This window comes from Cupressus sempervirens, chromosome 10 (genome assembly GCF_028749045.1).
Source record: "Cupressus sempervirens isolate cs-2001-9-10 chromosome 10, ASM2874904v1, whole genome shotgun sequence".
Classification (NCBI taxonomy): Eukaryota; Viridiplantae; Streptophyta; class Pinopsida; order Cupressales; family Cupressaceae; genus Cupressus; species Cupressus sempervirens.
In genome coordinates this window covers 80,450,553-80,463,809 of record NC_143127.1, presented here as the reverse complement: position 1 = coordinate 80,463,809, position 13,257 = coordinate 80,450,553, and the positions used below count along the sequence as shown (strand labels likewise).

The window sequence follows — 13,257 nt, the reverse complement described above, 5'->3', positions numbered from 1 at the left end:
CAATTACATTTCTCAACTGTTCTTTTTATATTTGCAACATCTATTAATTTATGTGACAACTTAATTCGTCCAAAATCTTTTATTGATCAAAAAGTTTCATATCAATCCAAAACAGAGCACAAAAGTTGGTGTGAAGAACATTGTCTCTAATTTCAAAACTGTAAAATCCAAGCAATGCCTTTAAATGTTTAGCTAAAATCGTAGTTTTTGCTCAAAGGCGTGCTTTATAAGGTAACATAGGCTTATTCTCATTACTATTAGGTCATTTGCATTTTGGTCATATTTTTCTATCTTACTTTCACCATAACTTTTTCTATCATAACTTTTTAAATTATGTTTCTCAATTACAGCTCCTTATCACAAAACAAAGTCCTATTGGCTAATCATTGCGCATACTTAAACGCGCAACTGCTAGTATATAAATAGTTTGTAAGTATTATTTTTACTATTATATCCTTTATTTTTAAAAAGCTCTAGTTCTACAAAGAGCTCTTGTTTGATCACCTTTAAACTAGATTTAATATTACTATTGCTATCTCAAATTGCTATTATAAAAACATTTTATCTAGAATGAAATAATGCAGGTTTCGCTTTAACATCCAACCGACCAAAGTCCATGTCACAATAGTGCAGGTGGCCCTCTCGAACAAAACAACTTCTTACCTCTCGTAGCCAAATGATTGAATCAGTCCACATTCATAATAATAATTTGCAAGGTAATCTTTACCCATTTTGAATCCGTCGTGAGGCCTGAATGGTATGCTAGACAACGACCAGTTTGACGAGACGAATATACCGGGAGATTATCATGGTTATTATTCTTATTTATAGTAGTTTTGGGTACGCTCAAAATACCTCCCATATGATCCGTTAAGCCACATTGTGATCAGATCGGTTAAAAAATAATCTAAACAATGTCGGAAGGCACAAGATTGTACACAGTACTGGGAGTAGCATCCTGCATTGCGGTTCTCTACTTGAATTTTGGGCATGTTCGCTTCATTCCTCTTTGGCAGCCGTATATGAGCTTTGTGGGAAGGAATGGATCTCAGTTTGTGGTGGATGGGAAGGCAATGTATATTAATGGGTGGAATTCCTACTGGTTGATGGACCAGAGTGTGGGCGAATGGTCCAGGCATAGAACTAAAACTATTCTGAAGCGAGGGGCTCAGATGGGTCTCAATGTGGTTCGAACCTGGGCCTTCAATGATGGAGGATACAACGCACTGCAAATATCTCCAGGGGTTTTTGATGAAAGCGTTTTTCGGGTAAGATCATCTTTCTTTTTTCGTCGTGATCATATGTGTACTTCTTTGGGCTGAATTTTAAACGTTTCACATAAATGGGCTGTGTGTGGGTGAATTTCCTTTCTACAGACAACTTGTATTTCACGAGCGAAATTAGTGGGTAATCGATCTTTATTCTCCACTTATTTACAGACCCCTTGTTTTCCCCAGCAAAATCAGGGCACCTTCTAACTTTTAAGCGAATCAGGCATGTCAAATTCTATGTTAGGATATGTTCCTCTGAAATGCTCTGCATCTACATGCGATTATATTAGGATAATTTAGGGGGCTCTTGTCCACCCAAGTCATTAAGCACTACTATGAACCTCACTTTCATAACCATTGCACTAGGCTTGCAAGCATGTCGAATGACATCTGTTCACGTTGGATTCACCCTCAACTGTTGGTTCAAACCAAGAATACCAGTCAGCTTAGAAGCCACTCGGTCAAAATTTACCTGTCTTGCACTGTCGTCAATCTAAAACTACTTTCGAGTTTAGAAGCTATATTCCTCTCGGCACTTGTGCCAAATGTACCATTGAGCTATCACACCCTTTAGCTTAGAAGATTTGCCTGAGGGCTATTACTAGTTTGTTTTGTCAAAATTCACCTGGAACTTGCACCAAATGCACTATTAAACTAGAATATTATATCAAAGACATTAGGTTTCCACTGTCAGTGATTATGTGCTCGTATATTTGGAACTGGAATATTGTATTCATTCCATTAAAATTCATATGTCACTTGTAGCTGGCTTTGTCACTCGTGGTCTGCTTTTCATCTATTTATTATAAATGGCAACGTCTAAGACATGCATGAGCATCAATTAGCATGTTACCCACATATTTATGCCTTTCGTATAACAGCGGTAGTATTTATGAGATCACAAGAGAAGTAATTGTAAAAGTATTTTGGTAACAGTTCGTTTAGATTTGGGTCTCATTGGAAAGCACGGGTAAGGGGAAAAACTTAAGTTCCATAAGTTTCATTTCAATTGCAAATTTATCAGAAGGCTTCTTAGGTCATCATTCTGGATGACTTTCAGAAGAAATATTTGGAAACTAAGAAACCTAGATGAAGGTAGATATCTCCTATATGATGGACACGTCCGGCAGGCAGGGGTGTTTTCTGATGTCTCCCGATGCTTCAATGTACATCTAATTAATGAAAATAAAAAGTAGACAAAATACCCAAGGTCCTAATAGGTTAGAACTGAGAAAACTTAAACCTTTGTAGAGATATAATTTCCGGAGTCTATAATGTTAGATTTGTTAGACTTCTGGATTAGATATCGTACACAATTGAATCCAGAAGTTTAACAAACCTAACACTTAGTTTGTGATTTGTTCAGGAAACAAATTCGCATTAAATTCTGAGAGTTTGCAAAATATGACAGCAGGATATAAGAAAAAGGACAGTATTTTTTTATGTGCAAAAATTACAGCAGTATATAAGAAAAAGGACAGTATTATTTTATAAAATTTGCAGGCTTGAGCAGCACGACTTATATGACATAACCTTATCTTTTCTTGTTACTGCTACACGGTTTTTTGATATGGTAAAATAATGTATTATTACATATTGGTAACATAATAAATTAAAAGTTTAGAATGGAATTCTTTGTAGTGTGATCTTATTTTTGACAGTTGCAGCCAGCATTTGCATCCTAAAGTTATTAGTAATCATATAAAGGACCAAGAGAAAGCATCCTACATAGACCCAAAGAAATCTATTAGTAAGGACATTCCATGTCATTAATACAAATACTCATTCAGCAGCCCTTTTCTAACGTTCCCTTCTAGAATTTACCTTAAATTGTGCCCTACAACACAATTTACAACAACTAAGGTTAGAGAGGTGGCTTACTGAGTAGGATATTTTGTCCATTGTACTTTGAAGAAAAGTCCTCCAACCAACAGCTAAGGAAAAAGTGTACATTTATACATACATAAACTAATTGCTAGCATGATATAATGTATCTTAAGCCTTACGAGTTGATAAAGAGATATACAAACACTAATCTGGATATCCAGATAACAAGGCTTTTGAAGTTGTGCATGTATAGCATTTAACACCGGTATTGACTATCCCTTGCAAAGAGTGTCCTTGAATGATGTACACTGAAATGAAAGGATTTTAATGATGCACCGGTCTAAGGGACCAAAAGAACAACTAAGCAGCCTGCTGAATTTTCTCCAGGTTGTTCCTTTTGTTGTGGAGCTGTATTAGTAGATTAGCCGTCTTGTGTAATCTTGCCTCCTTGAAAAGTTCCTTCATATTGTTCACCTGTAAGTTGTCATTGTACTTATTTTGAATATCTTCGTAAGCCGTACACTCCATCACAAAGTGCCATTCTGTTTCCACCACTCCCTTGCTGCAGAAGGTATATATTCTTTCTTCCCATCCCTCCTTAGGCACCTTCCATCTACTAGTTTCACATCGTAAAGGTGCATATTGTAACCCTTGCCCATTCCACTGCAGGCCTTATCCAGTGCCTTTGCATGATGTAGCTTATGCCCATTCCACTGTAGGCCTTACCTAGTGCCTTTGTATGATGTAGCACGGTCAATTCCACCTTGGGACTTAACCATCTTGTGAAGTAATAATCACATCGTATTCTAAGTCACATTTTTACATGGCTAATAATTGCAGACTGATGAAACATATAAATATATATGCTAATCCTGGTTGAGTTGACTTTTATTTGTATGAAATAATTCTAGTCCAATGTAGAATCAGTATAATAAATTGCATTTTTCTGGAGATACTTGTATGTTTCATATTTATTATTTTATATATTTATATCAGATAATATGATGAATTTGTCTGGAAGTTTTGGTAATACCCAGGTATATATGGTCAGAAGTACATATAAAATAGCACATACACAAATTAGAAACACAATAGTTTAATGATACACAGGCATATGTGTTTATGTCAAATGACATACCTTTATAATCTAATTGTGGTTCAGAAGTTACTGTTTCCCTTTCTCTGTCTGATCTATCCTCTTATAGAACTCTGACTTTTCCTTGTTGGCTCTGCCTCTGTCAACATCCTGTGCTTATAACTCGTGCTTTCATCGGCTACTTGATAGCTTTACTGTGCAGAACCCTCTTCTCCTATTTGGCAATTTTATATCTATTATTATTGCTGACTGGTCATAAGTCTGGTATGCTTCCCTGTCTTTCTATTTTTTTCTGAATCTGCTGTGCTTTTTCTTTTGTGTGCTTAATGCAGAAGAGAGGACCACCTATGTATGCCCCATTTTGGTGTCCATACTAGATGGATCCCCTCCCACGTGGCCTTCCAAAGCATCAGTTGTGCCACTTCAGCCTGGTCAATATGTTTTCTGTTTGTTTGAGGACTTATTCTCCTTAACCGTTGTCTGAGGAGATAAATAGCATTATTGAATATTGATTAATATTTTAAAGATAATATTATTGAGAATTAGATCTGAGTTAATTAATTCTGGCAATTACATGAAATGATATTAATATTATTTATCAAATATATCAAGTGAGACTAATTTTATATAATAGATATATATGTATATATTTTTTTGATCAGTAAATGGAAGAAGCTTAGATTAATTATTATTATTATTTGTTAGAATTAATTATTATTATATGGTAAGCAAAGGTAGATTCGAACCCAAGACCTCCCACATGAGAGGCTCGCAAGTTACTGTTGCGTTGTAGGCTTTTGTCTTTTATATAATAGATATTAAATTATTAATCAACTTTACATATTAAATTTGTATCAATTTCATATATTAGGTATTAATTGACTAAATACATCAAATATTTTGAAGTCTAAAAATGAAAATAAGATTAATTTCTTCATTCTTATGAGGGGGATATGACACCTTTCATGGGTTGCCATAGCAGGAACACTTTTTGTGCTTCCCTTTTTTGACTTAATGACCATCTTTGTTTTGGGGATCAAATGGCAGGAACATAACTTGTGCTTCTTGTTGACTATGTCATTGGGCAACAAGCTGCATGGATCAAATCGCTACATCTCAAGGAACATTGTTATATGCCACTGATCACATATTGATAGCGATGAGTCCTTTCAATGTATTATATGAGTATGGGGTGGCATCATTTGGAGATTTAATTCTTACTGAAGTTGAGTTTTGAGAGCTAGGTATTTGGTGCAACAAAGTATAGACATTTTGAAAGATAACATGCACTATGGACAAAATCAATAAAAGATGTATGCTGATCGATGAAGAACTGAATGGACATTCAAAGTGTGAGATTTAGTTTTCCTAAGATTGCAACCTATGAACAATCTTCTATGAAGGGGAGTCATGCTTTAAAGTTCAAGTGACGATTTTATGGCTCATAGAAGATTGTTTGAAGGATAAGCAAAGTCATTTATGAATTGGATTTACCGGAAGACAATCGAATTCATGATGTCTTCAATGTAGTAAACCTCAGGAAAGTGTTAGGGCAATGTGCTACACTGCTTTCGGAGTCATCTACACTTGATGTCGACATCTACACTTGATGTCGAAGGAAAATTAACTTTGGAACCTGAGACTATCCTTGATATATAAGAGAAGAAATTAAGGAATAAGGTTATTCTAGAATTTTTTGTTAAATGGAAAAATTCGCTTGTGGAAGATGCCAGTTGGGAAGGAGCAGAATTTTTTAATCATCTCAATCTAAAATTATTTGTGGACAAGCGATCTCGTGAAGGGTAGATTGTGATGCCCCCACCATGAAGGCAATCACTTACAAGAAAATTGCAGCTTAATAAATAATAACTAGGCAATTGGACTAAAACATAATAAGAGACCAACAAGATTTAAAGGAGTTAAAATAGCATTGGTTTATAAAGAGGTGGATAGAGATTGAAAGCGCAGTGATTTATTGTAGGCACTGACCTATGTTAGAGAATACAACTTTAGTGAAAGAATGACTGACCAAGGATAATTAACATTCTTCATTTAAAAGGGCTTACCAAAATCAAAAGAATATATTTAGCTAGAGGCCGATTGAGAACTAGGGAAACTAATTAAATTTTGATAGCACCAATTAGAATTCATAAAGAAGCACTTGAGGTTGAATAGAAAGTCATGACTATGGGGAAGGCAATCTCTATTTAAAGAGATGTGTCACTTCACTTGGATATGTGAATATAAAAGGGAAGATGTTTCATTTAGGGGGATCATCAATCAATAAATGATATCTGAAAACAGAAAAAGAAAGCTAAGCTTCAGGTTACAAATTATTAGTATCATCAGCAATAATCAATTGAGAAACAATTTTGTGAATATGAATAATATTTAAATATTTAGATTCAATAATAACAGTATGCAAAAATTAAATGATTGATCATAGTAGGTATTTTAATTGCATTTCCTTTTAATAAGTATTTAATAGCAAATTCATATAGCTAATCAAGATTGAATGCATTAGAAATGGATTGCAAACAGGAAGGATATCCTGCTGTAAGAGTTTATAAGAGGTTAAGTCCCAACCTATCCTTAAGAAAGCACACCACTTTGAGACGAAGCCCTGATTTCAGAGGATGAACTGCCTAGGTGGGTTAAGAGATGGAGTGGACTGAGATTCTACCATATTCGTGGGCCAAATGAGGCATATGAGTGCTCATGGGCTTGAGGATCTTCTCAATATGCCACCATGAGATGGCTTGTTGAGTATCCACTTGTGCTCTCACAATACAAGGACAACCATTCTTAAGGCTGGGGTTCGCAAATGTTTCTAATGAATAAGAAATACGATTACTATAGGAATATACTTTGGAATAATTATTAATGTTATTTTGGAATTATTAATATTTGTGTTAATGCTTTGTAAATTTAGATGTTATCACATGTTCGTACTTCTTAATGATTATTCACTAGCACTTGTACCTAGGGGAGGTTCAAGGGATAAGATGATTGAAAATTATATGTAGATTTCTACTATATTTTTATATTGTATTAATTAATTGTATATTGTAATATAAATCTATATAGTTTGATAAGGTTACTAGCAATTAATGAGGACTATATTTGCAAGGAGATGATTGCAGAATCAAGTGCAAATTCTTATAATGCACTATATATTAGGGGATTGTTGTCATAAAGTATGTATCATTTGCTTTCAAAGGGATAGATTTTAATATTAATATATAATTTTATTCTATAATAATTAACTTATTAATAAAAAAAAGTCTAATATAGTTATTATCTCAATTTTATAAGAATACATAAATAATAAAATAACTTTTGAAATCAGGCAAGAGCCTACTACATAATGGTAACTTCAGAGCTTCTCATCTAGGAGGTCTTGGGTTTAAGTCTACTTGAACTTAACACATAATAATAATTAATTTCAACAAATAATAATAATAATTCACTTAGGCTTTCACTTATTACCTATCAAAAAAATAAAAATAAAAAAGTTAATAAATTAATAAAAAATAATCCTTTAAAAGGAGGAAGAAGAATTACAATAAAGCTAATTTTTATTTGTAATATTTATTTATTTCGCTTTTGGAAACAAAAAATAGAATATCAAATAAAAGAAGATAATATTAAAAAGTATTTTTATTAGAAGACTTGATAATAAATAAAATATAGATTTTCTGTATTCTTTTTTCTTATTGGTAATATACTATGCTCCACGGAGTTTCCGGGACAAGGACTTTTTAGGGGACGGGGATGTGTTTCCGGTACAAGTTCGGGTCGAAGCCAAATTTAATGGGACAGGACCTCAGGGGACGATGATTAAAAAAATAGGGGATTTTTTTATACAGAGAGACATAATTCATATTCATATCATAATATTCATAAACCATTCACCATAGACATTTTAGAAGATCAAGACATATCAAATGACGAGTACTAAGTACTTCCATATCACATACATATATAGAAAAAATCAAAATGCCTAAAGGCTCCAAGTATCATGCATGAAATCAAAATGAAACAAAGAGAGGTCAACTAAAATAGTAAGTAGTAAATACTAAATGCAATCTTTCCTCACTGCTGTTGTTGCTCTATTTTTTTTTTCCCCCCTCTTAGCAAGTATGTCAAATCTAAAAATGAGTAGAAGAGTTGGTGTTTTAGTGTTTTAATGGATCAAATATGGTTTGCATATTCTTGTTATGTCTTTAAGACAACAAGGGGCCTGCGTAGACATCATTTTTTTTTTGGGGGTGTTTTGTCTTTACCCCATTGGCTGGAAAAAAGGGGATGGCTAGTAGTTTTAGGGACGGATGGGGGACATTAAAGCCGTCCCCGATTTTGTTGGCCGTCCCTAAGTTTCTTGCAAAAAGAATTGGTTGTTTTGGGGATGTTTTCGAATTTGGCAAAAAGGGGATGACTTTGGGGATGGCAAAAATCCGTCCCCGCTCCCTCGTTTTGTACTCGGATGGGTATGGCTCCAAAATCATAGGGGACGTGTCCCCGTAGAACACTATTAATACATAAATTAATAAATATATATGTTTTTTTAAAACACAAAATACATGGGTTTTTTTAATCTTCAGAACAATAATAAAATGGGAATAAAACAAATGTATGAGTTGATAAGTAGGAGATAATTTCCACAGCAAGTCAAATTGTAATATTGCAATCAGGATTTAACTGTGTGATTTTGAGTCAAACTCATTGACCCATGTTTCATTGACTCATGAAACATGGGTCAATGAGTCATGAAACATGGGTCAATGAGTTTGACACAAAATCACACAATTAAATCCTGATAGCAATATTACAAGATGTATGAGTTTTTAAAGTCCAACGACTAAATCAGACTAAAAATAAAGCACAAATAAAGTAGACCAATGGATAGCTTTGTCGTAACAAGGTTAGCCAACTACCATGAAGAGGTTTGACAACTTAGCAAACTAGTTTTGTGATTTTTTGGGTAGTTTTATAATGTGAGACAAGTTTCCTAGCATAAAAGTACAAGGGCAAATCCACAATTTAAAGCCTATTGACTAATTAATATTGTTGCAGGACTGAAACGCTTTTTTTTAATAATGTATTACATTTGACAATATTTTATTTAAGTCATTTTTGTAAATGAATTACCTTCTTAGACTTAAGTGGAAATTGTTATTTTAGGGCAAAAACCAAGAAGATTTGAAGAAGGGACCTTACATCGAATGGCCAAACACCACAACGTTTTCTATTGCTGCAACATGTATCGGAAATGTTTAAAAGATTTGATTTTTTTTTGGTGATGGCCAAGGGTTATCCTCTGCTATCCTCCCATACTTTAGATACTAGTTGGGATGGGATGTTGGTTTGAGGGCTTGGGATGTGTCCCTGTGGAACACGAGGTAACTTCTTTGACCTGTAAATAAGTCAATGAGCTACCCCTCCTTCCTCCCCTCTTCTCCATAATGGATGATGGATGGCGGGTCAAGATAGAGATTGCCATCCTAAGGCTTATAACCTTTCAGGCTTCCCATTAGGATTTTATAATATCCCAATATCATAACAGAATGACATGAACTCATTTAGAAACAATACATCATACAAAAATGAAACTATTTCTGAATTTATTATACAAGCTATAAAATCAAATTGAAGTAACGACTATATCCATTTCATATGAAAGACAACTAAATTGACTTCCACAACTAACTTCTACGATTGCATTTTGAAAGGTACAAATCAATTTAACCATATTTACAACTATACACTTCAAAGTAATATAGAAGTACGTACAAGTAAAACATTTAGAATTTCATACATGAATTGAAATAATTGTCGATGTGTTGTGCAAGCCTTGACATTTGGTGAAGAGGAGAAGCATTGATATAGGCTTAACCTCCCAACCGTAGACCTTAACAAATCCCCATACAATCTCTTACAAGAAAGGCCCTCCCTACCCTGGTTAGGCTTAGGACACCATAGTCCTGCCATCCAGAGCATACCGGTATTAGACTGTCGGCTAAGCAACAGACAAGGTTGAGGAATTCCTCCATCAACCTTCCCTTTGTCAGCTAGCACTCCTGACCTCTAGTGATCATTTGTGGCAAGCATGCCTCTAATCTACCTTGGCCAAGGATTTCAGGTGGGCAATGAACAACTCAATCACCACCGCTTGACTTGACAACTAAATATATTTTGGACAATCATGAGTTGACTTAGACTAACAATTTCTTTCTTTAAATGTTCATGCAATTAAGACACCGATTAATAGTTTATTCTTCTTGCAGGAATACCTTTCCTCTTCACCCATTTACACTTGGCTCTGCTAGCCTTGGGTGCATCCTAGTAGACTGTTGGTAATTATGAGATTCTTATCAATCAGATTTTTTTGTGAATACCATTCTGATTATAACCACAGTTGGTATATAGCAAATACCAATGTATAAGTAAGAAAAATACTTTAAAACCTTGTACAACATAAAATATTATGCAATAAACAATTATTGAGCATTTAGTTTAAAGGGAACTACAACAGTTCAATCCCTACACCCTACGGGTATGCACCCGATATGCATAGATAAGAACTAGTCATAAATAAAGAATGAGTAGGGCCAATGCTTCTCAGAAATTCTCACTATGTTTTGAGCCTTGGTTATGGCCTAGATATTTAACCAAGCTCGTGATCATGATACTCCTTCATTCGATAGTGATATATAAAAAGAGAAGCTTGCATTGAAAAAGGCATAGCATGAAATAAAATAGACTTGTGAAATGTTTCATGACTTGAGAAAACAATTCAATCGCTGATGTGATTCTTTGGGCAACAACGCCACGCGACATGGCTTCCACTAGCGCAACTCAACACTTCAGACTAAGTATGGTACCTTATTCCAGAATACAGGCAAAAAGAAAGAGATGTTACTTTGGTTCAGAGAGTAATCACATAACAAGAAGGAAGTGAAAAAGAGAATGATCCTTCAACTGCAGGGAAGGGAGATAAAGCCTCCCATGCTTCTTGTTACAAGAGGGAGGTCGATATCAGTTACAAGAATTTTATAATTTCAAATTTTAAAAGTTGATGTTGATAAGGTGGCAAACACATCAATTTGGAGTCATAAGAAAACATAAAGATTATACCTTTTCATGGTTTAAAACAAAAAAATATAAAAACAAAAAAAAAAATATATGTATGTGTGTGTGTGTGTGTCATGTCATCATGCCAAAGTAACAAGAATCGGAATCGGATCGAAATCGGCAAGGCCGAATCAAATCGTGAATCGGCCATGAATCGGAATCGAATCGGCCATGAATCGGAAAATTTAAAAAAGCCTTGAAATTTAGTGAGTAACTTATTTAATAAACCCTTTATCGCTGATTCGATTCACCGATTCACAAAAAATCGTTTGGCTTGAATCGAATCGCTGAATCGCGTGAATCGCATGAATCGCCGTGATTCTTGGAACTATGCATCATGCTATTGAATTCTACCTATAATTGTGCCTACATATATATATATATATACACACACACACACACATGTGTGTAATTTTGAGAGTATGTATAATTCCTTTTTATCATTATATTCTCTCTAGGTACACACACATACATGTATATATACATGTAAGTGCAATTCATAGATATTATCAGATTATCATGGTGGCAATATATATATATATATAAAGTTTATAATGTTGATCACTTCCACAGTCTCACAATAAGAGAGAGGTAATGATTCTTCTCATGATATTAAATGTTTAATATTCTTCTTGTTATAAAAATTGACTAAGTAGCTCATGACTGTCCAAGGTATACTCCGTTGCCTAGCCATTAAGTCCATCAAGGTAGTTAGAGCCCATACTTGATGGTTTGACAAAGGACTAAATTGGTGCCCCATTCCTTGAATCCCGTTTAGCAATGCTTCCCCCACTTTGTCTGCTCCTGCAACCAAAAATGCATATTCCACAATAATAACATTTTCCTCCATTTAAAATGAAATATTAGGGAAACACAATAACTGATAATTGTCACAATGGCTAACCACCACTAACATTTATCTTAAAATATAAGAATTGAAATAACAATAATCAACTAACAAGTCATTTACACATGAATCAATTCAGTTAATCATAACTTCATTTTCACAAGATCATGATATTCGAGAGTTTCTAACGAACCATTACAACGGCTATAATATTGTTTTAAAAAGATCAAAAATTTGGGATGTAACAAAGAGTCAAATTGGAAAATATAGAAAAGAAACTGTAACTCCAAATGTGAACTTTGATATGAATAACTGATAACTGTCACAATGGCTAACCACCACTAACATTTATCTTAAAATATAAGCATTGAAATAACAATAATCAACTAACAAGTCATTTACACATAAATCAATTCGGTTAATCATAACTTCATTTTCACAAGATCATGATATCTGAGAGTTTCTAACCAACCGTTACAACGGCTATAATATTGTTTTAAAAAGATAAAAATTTGGGATGTAACTAACAGTCAAATTGGAAAATATAGAAAATAAACTGTAACTCCAAATGTGAACTTTGATGTGAATCCACCTCTAATATTGAACTGAGTTGGCGTTCGATCCGACGAGTTGAGCTTGAAGGTTTCCTTCTTCAGGTTTTGAACATGAAACTAAACACTTCACAAATTTCTCTAAGGGAAACTTAAGACCAAAATCAATATCCAAGCATACCCAAATGAATGAAGACTTCTTTTAATTCACCTTTTAAAATATGTTATGCCTTTGGCTTAATTTTCTCTAATGTCTCAAATTGGGGGCATTACAGTCCTCCCTCCTCAAGATTGCTTGCCCTTAAGCAATCATGAGTCCATAGACCAATACCAGGATATCCATCTGCTAGTATCTCTATGGGCCATACTACTAATTCTGAAGTCAAGACATGCCATGATGTGGAACCAAGAATAAGAATGTAACCCATCTATCACTATGATCATTGGATCTGGATTCCATGTCATCCCGAGTGATACCGTTGCTCTTGCTTGTTACGACACTCTAAACCAAATTGCTCCATGCTTCACACT

At 34.3% G+C, this 13,257-nt stretch overlaps 1 protein-coding gene across 1 annotated transcript in view; it reads left to right on the top strand.

Annotated features, from left to right (window-relative positions):
- The first annotated feature begins 682 nt into the window (after positions 1 to 682).
- Positions 683 to 13,257, top strand: part of LOC149532669 (mannan endo-1,4-beta-mannosidase 2-like) — a 99,018-nt gene continuing 86,443 nt past the window's right edge. The window contains exon 1 of the mRNA XM_089804833.1: positions 683 to 1,268. Within this exon, the coding sequence (XP_089660959.1) occupies positions 915 to 1,268 (354 nt within the window). The 5' untranslated portion in view covers positions 683 to 914. The remainder of the gene's footprint in view (positions 1,269 to 13,257) is intronic.